The sequence below is a fragment of the Oreochromis aureus genome, linkage group 10 (genome assembly GCF_013358895.1).
Source record: "Oreochromis aureus strain Israel breed Guangdong linkage group 10, ZZ_aureus, whole genome shotgun sequence".
In the NCBI taxonomy this organism is placed as follows: Eukaryota; Metazoa; Chordata; class Actinopteri; order Cichliformes; family Cichlidae; genus Oreochromis; species Oreochromis aureus.
The window spans coordinates 30,961,226-30,967,430 of NC_052951.1; the positions used below are offsets into that span (position 1 = coordinate 30,961,226).

The 6,205-nt window shown below is 37.6% G+C and overlaps 1 protein-coding gene across 1 annotated transcript; it reads left to right on the plus strand.

Moving 5' to 3' along the window:
* The first annotated feature begins 42 nt into the window (after positions 1 to 42).
* On the plus strand, positions 43 to 5,498 carry mrpl22 (mitochondrial ribosomal protein L22). Its single transcript, XM_031750328.2, has 7 exons — positions 43 to 174; positions 277 to 319; positions 3,506 to 3,641; positions 3,722 to 3,787; positions 4,253 to 4,330; positions 4,546 to 4,615; positions 5,192 to 5,498. The coding sequence occupies exons 1-7, from the start codon at positions 150 to 152 to the stop codon at positions 5,398 to 5,400; spliced, it is 627 nt and encodes a 208-aa protein (XP_031606188.1). The 5' UTR covers positions 43 to 149; the 3' UTR covers positions 5,401 to 5,498.
* The last annotated feature ends 707 nt before the right edge of the window (positions 5,499 to 6,205 follow it).

The following is a 6,205-nucleotide window of genomic DNA, read 5'->3' on the forward strand; positions in this document are numbered from 1 at the left end:
ACAAAAGCTATATATTAATTTCCCTTTTAATACGATGTTTAAATGACGATAAATAACTAAAGTAAAGGAATTACATGCGTTGTGAAAACGCAATAGACTAATATTGACACTGCCATAAAGCGAAGGTATAAATGTCGTAAAAAACCAACATGGCGGCTGCAATGACAGGACGTGGTGAGAGAAATGCAGATATATTAGCCAATAGTTAACAGTTTCGTTGTATTTATAATAAACCTCGTCTACAGTTTAAGTAAAGCGATCTCTTCTTCTTTTCAGGTGTCTCTTTTATTAGGAGTGTACCTTCGGTGTTACTCTCACGGTAAGTGCATCAATACTAGTGGCAGGTTAGCTTTACCGCTAACGCTCTCTGCAGAAGGACAAATCCAGCTCAGATCGGTTGTTTATGTTACCTACTCCTGCATTATTAGAGTGGGAATTCCGGGTATCATTTGAAGACAGTGTAGGAGGTTATCTTAATTTTACAGCCGCTATTTCTTCAAGTTTAGGTTTAGGTAACCAAGAAACTCAGCATAGTTAGTCTTGGGGGAAAAAGAAGGCTACTGGACTTCTTTAGGTTTGTAAAGACGTTTCACCTCTCATCCAAGATGTTGCTTCAGTTTATTAAAAAAAGAAAAAAATGGTGATGTATAGTCCCGCTTATTTAATTTTCTAGTTGGGGTTATATCCTTTGAAGGTAGTCCTGAGGGTCGTTGATCCACTTTTGATCACCCATCATGAGACCATGACTATCATGTGAACACTGCCATCACTGAAAAAGTGACCTTTATGCTTTTGGTGCACATGTACAGTTGAGTTTTGTCCTGTTGTGAACCGACTGTTGGGTTTCTCCTGTGTGCAGATCTGAGCACTCCTTGCTGCACTGCATGCACTATGTGGCTTAGCTTGTGTGACAGTTTTGTCCTTGAGATAAACTAGTTTTTGTCTCAGAGAAAGTCACGGATATTTTCTACAAATAGGACATCCCAGTGCACTTCAGAACCAATAACACCCTTACCCAGTCAACTGTAACTGCATTTTATTGCAAGCTAATGTGTAACAGGGTCATTAAACTGAAATGTCTGATTTATAGGATATGGAAAACAAAAATCTTAATAACCTTTAAACCTTTATTTAGCTTATAGAATTTATGTGTTCACAAAAATGTCAGCTTAATGATTTGTAAAACATTTTTTGTACATTTGCTTACAGACTGCATGTGCTGACTTTCTGTCACAGGTGTTACCTTACTCCTTTGGTATTTTATTAAATATTTTATTTCCTTAATTGCTATAGCACATATAGTGATCACATTATTATTATTGTTATTATTAAACACTTTTTACTTTTTCTTCATATGTTGTTTGTTTAATTTAAGACTAAAAGAAAATTAAATACATGAGAGGTAAAACTTGAGGGGGTAGGGACAAATAAGTAGATACTTCTGCCTACTCCTTTTCAAACAAATAATGGAATGATATTTTGTAATGATTGTGAAGGCACATGTTTGAAATAAAATGAACTGAACTGAACTAGTAGTATTATTAGTGTTACTTCTCAGCCATAAAGGCAGCGTGGACACACAAGTTTGTGAATGCAATAAGTTGAGAACAAAGTCACGTAGGATTCTAAAATTGATACGATAAGTGTAACTATTCAAAATCTCAAAAGTTATAATGTCAGTGACCTTGGTCTCAAGGTCAGGTTTTCTGAAAATCGCATGAATGTGATATATCAAGAGCAAGGTGATGTAGGATTTTGAAATTCATACCATACCATACTATTATTATTATCAGTAATAATAATAATAATAATAATAATAATGCAACAAATAAGGATCTTTTATTATGACTCATTATGATGTATTATTTTCAGTCAGGTTTGGTGTAATTGTGATTGTATGATATTTGTGCAACAATTTATTTGCTTAACAGTTAAAATATTTGTTGGAAATTTGATGGATATAAAATTATTAACAAGCTGAATATGGCAAACACACACACAACAACACCATCGAGTTCAGATAAAACCTTCATATGAAGTTATGAAAGAACAGAGAAGAATTCCGATGAATGAAGAGACTCTGGTCTTCCCACGAGCAATTGCTTATAGAATTTAAGGAAATTCTTACACTGTAACACCAGTGACACAACTCCAGGGGAACGTTACTTTCTTTTGATATTTTCTAATATTTTATATTTCGTGTTGTTATGTTTATTGTATATTTGATAGTCATAGATAAATTATTGCATTTTTTGGATTGCATAGTGGTAAAAAACCCCAACATGGTTCAGCTTCAGGGTTATAGCACCTCCTCAATTTCTTCTGTCCTGGCAGCAGCATCTCATCAATGGAAGTTTGGAGGACAGACTTTTAGGGTGGCTGGGATCTGGTGAGATCCTATTGGCTCAGATCTGCAGCATTTGATGTATATGTCCCGTCGGGTGCACCTCCCTATCTGGGGAATGATGCACTCTGTTGAGGTTTTTCCTGGGTGGAAGTTTGAAGTTCTTTAATCATCTGAGTTGGTAGAAGCATTGATGGGCTTTCTTTACCAGTGGGGTGTCTAGGATGATGTAAGGATCAAGGTATTTGAAGTTATCCCAGTTATCCACCAGGGCTCCTTTAATGCTTAGAGGGTGGAAACTTTTCTGCTGTTTCATGTTAATGTCCACTATCATCTCATTGGTCTTACAGGCATTAATCTTGAGGTTGTTCTCCTTACAGCAGTCAACAGGTGGTTAATCTCATCCTGGCAGTCAGATTTGTCATTCTTTGACATCAGATCTGCGCATATTTTAGAGGGTCCAGAGTGGCAGCCAGGGAGGAAGCGATGAAAGTTATGATCAGTTTCTCAGCACCTTTCATGACCACAGACGTCAGTGCTATGGGGCGAAAGTCATTTAAGCAGCTGGGCTGGGGTTTCTTAGGAACAGGGACTATTATTGTCTTTCTGAAGCATGTCGGAATAATGCACTTAGACGGGGAGAGGTTAAAAAATTACTGTGAAGGCTAATAAACTGCAGGCTATTTTAAAAAAACAAACAAAAAACCCCAACATTCTTAAGCCTCCCATGACTGTCTGACTGGGATTTGATCTGAGTGAAGTTGAGTGCAGTTACCAAAGGGAAGGAGGGGGGGGGGGGGGGAGTAAATAGCATACATAAGTTTAATAAAAGAAAACCCCAAAGCACCAAAGACAGGATCCATCTTTTACTGGCTCAATAGTGGAAACAATATTAACAACACCAGAAACTCTTTATTACAAAGCATCACTCTCTAGTTCCTCCAGGGGGAGTAACTGATAAGTGGAGTGTTCCTTCCCCCTCTCCTATCCTCCTCATCTCTCTTCCTGGGGAGAACGATGTCAGGACTACCCTGCTTGGCCTGCTGCCACAATGACTTGACTTTAAATAAGTGGAAAATAACAGATGGACAGATGTGGTGTACACCTGCCTCACACTACTGGACTGAAACCACCTCAGAAACATTTTCTCCATGTTCCCAGGTTACAGATTCTAGGTGGTGGCTCCCAGCAGCTCTCATGTCTCCACACCAGTGCATCCCTGGAATCTAAAACTTGGGAGAGGAGGAACCTGAAAGTGTATCCGCCTCAGCTGCCTGATGAGCCTCGCAGACCAGCAGTGAGTCTTCCTGCCAGTGTATGATGCTGAGTGAAAAGATGTCCTGAACAGGAGCTGATAGAAGTGTTTTCTTCCCACAGGAGATTCACCACAGTAGGAGGCAGATTAAGTACAGCAAAGACAAAATGTGGTATTTGGCCAAAATGGTAAGACGTACTATATATTCAAATCATTCAACAGCTCCATCCTGCTCTGTAGTGTACAGGCATAAGTAATGAAGTGAACTGAGAGTTAGCATCACATTTTAAAAAGTTGTCATCTGATCAGAAATGCTCAAGGAACTATTTCAGCTTCTTTATTTAAAACACTGTAATTTTAAAAAAAAATCACTTTTGTGTAATGATCATCATATATACAGTATGTTCTTCATACTTCACATTAGTCCTAGACAATCAGATTCTTTTAAATATGTTCCTATCTCAAAACGCTAGACTGTGTATGTGCACACATTCCACTGTGTTTGTGGCACGTCTGCTCATAGACTCGCTTTGGTTTGTAGGCTTAAGCTCAGTGCCGGAGTTAAAAAGCAGTCCAGCATCCTGCTGTCCTAACAGCTGTGCAGAAACTTTTATTTGATTATTTGGTCCACATGTTTTTTAATTTTTTTCCAGATCAGAGGGATGAGCATCGATGAGGCCATTGCACAGCTGGAGTTTAATGACAAGAAAGGAGCAAAAATCATGAAAGAGGTTTGGAGCTGCCTGTTAACCCTTTTAACTGGTTGTTACCATTTGTTTGTGTGCGCACAATCCCAGAGTGAAGATTAATCTAACAGGAATTTGATTTAAGTGTTCCTGGTTTCATTGCTTATGCTACAGATGTTAGAGCTGTGTTCACACATCATTCTAAGATCATCCTTTATGAGCTTGAAGTTTATGAATACATGTTTGCCTGTGTGTTTCAGGTCCTTCTTGAAGCTCAGGAGATGGCAGTGAAGAATCACAATGTAGAGTACAAATCCAACCTGTATGTAGGTGCGTGTGAACGTCTGCACGTTAGTACCAGAGCAAAGCCTCAAGGTAGATGGTCTGCTGTGTAAATGCAGTGTGCTGACCTCTATGAGGCTCTTGTGTCTTAACATAAAGTAGTCGAGAATAAAAACATTACTTTTAAAATGATATCTGTCTAAATATGCATGCTTTTAAGCTGAGGATGCAATATTGTTTAAATATTTAAACTTTTTGGAACATTTTTCAAAGATTGTTTTTTAGTTTTTTATCTGAAACTACTTGAAAATGTCAAATCAATTCACACACTCTCACTAAAGGCAAGAAGATGCCTTTAAAAGTGAGCAAATGTCCTTTAGTAATGGAAAGCAGGTAGTTCATTGCCTTGTTTAAGATGAGATGCTGTGCAGAGTAATTCATGTGGAGTTGCAAACATTATTACAGATAAGCCTGAAGTCCACCGGCACAGCCTTCATTACTTTGGCCTGTTTTCGTCGCTGGGCACTCTTCCAAATTAAAACTTATCCCTTTTCTTTCTCTTCCTCTTAATCTTTCGCCCTCTTTCAACTTCACGCTGTTCCGGTCCTTTCTTCGCTCCTGCAGCTGAGTCGTATTCGGGCAAAGGGAAGTACCTGAAACGGATCCGTTACCACGGCAGGGGGATGTTTGGCATAATGGACAAAGTTTATTGTCACTACTTTGTCAAGCTGATGGAGGGCGCACCACCCAAAATTGAGAAGAAGACCAACTTTGACCAGGCCAAAGAGTACGTCCAGTCCCTGAAGAACCGAACCATCATCCACAGTCTGTAGAGCAGACATCTGACACCATTTCAGTCTCACTGTAACCATTTTTATGTGTATGTATCATTTTTTTCTGTAAATAAATACATGAGAATTTCTGAGCCTTATTTTTACAACAATATTTTTATGAAAAATACAGTTATCATGCAGAAATAAGAAAAGACTTGATTACTTCAGGCAGATTATGAACCACAATAAAAAATAAATCAAGTGTATTTTCAGAAAAACAAGCTTTTATTTTATAGAAAGAAAGGGTTGAATTTATAGAAGTGAGATGTGTATTATTGAGTAAATATCTGATTAATATAACTGAAGGAGAGTAAATTTCAATTCCTGCTATTATACATTAAGAATTCCCAAATCTCCAACATCTGCTTATAAAGTCAAAGAGTTCAGTCAGAAGTTTCAAAATAACATCAAACATATTGATGATATATTCCAGTAGGGTTTGAATAACTAAAACACCTGATTAACCCCAAATATTTTATATAAATAAAAATATTTTTGTGTCTCGTTCTGACTGACAAATATGCATCCCAAATAATATATTTTAATGTATATCCTGTATTAAAATGCTAATTCAGATCAACATCAGTTTTGTAGGCTAGTACCAACTCCAGTGCTCGTATTGGTTTGTAATTCAGCTGTGCTGAGCTGAACGCACATTTCAAACTAAGTTTGTGCGTTTTTGACTGAACTTCTTTTTGTCCACACCTACAACCTTATAAATATTCTGTTTTACAATTAAAAGTTTGCTGCTGGGAGACTTACACTTTTTGCACGCAGCATCCAAGATGTCACAATAACATTTAAA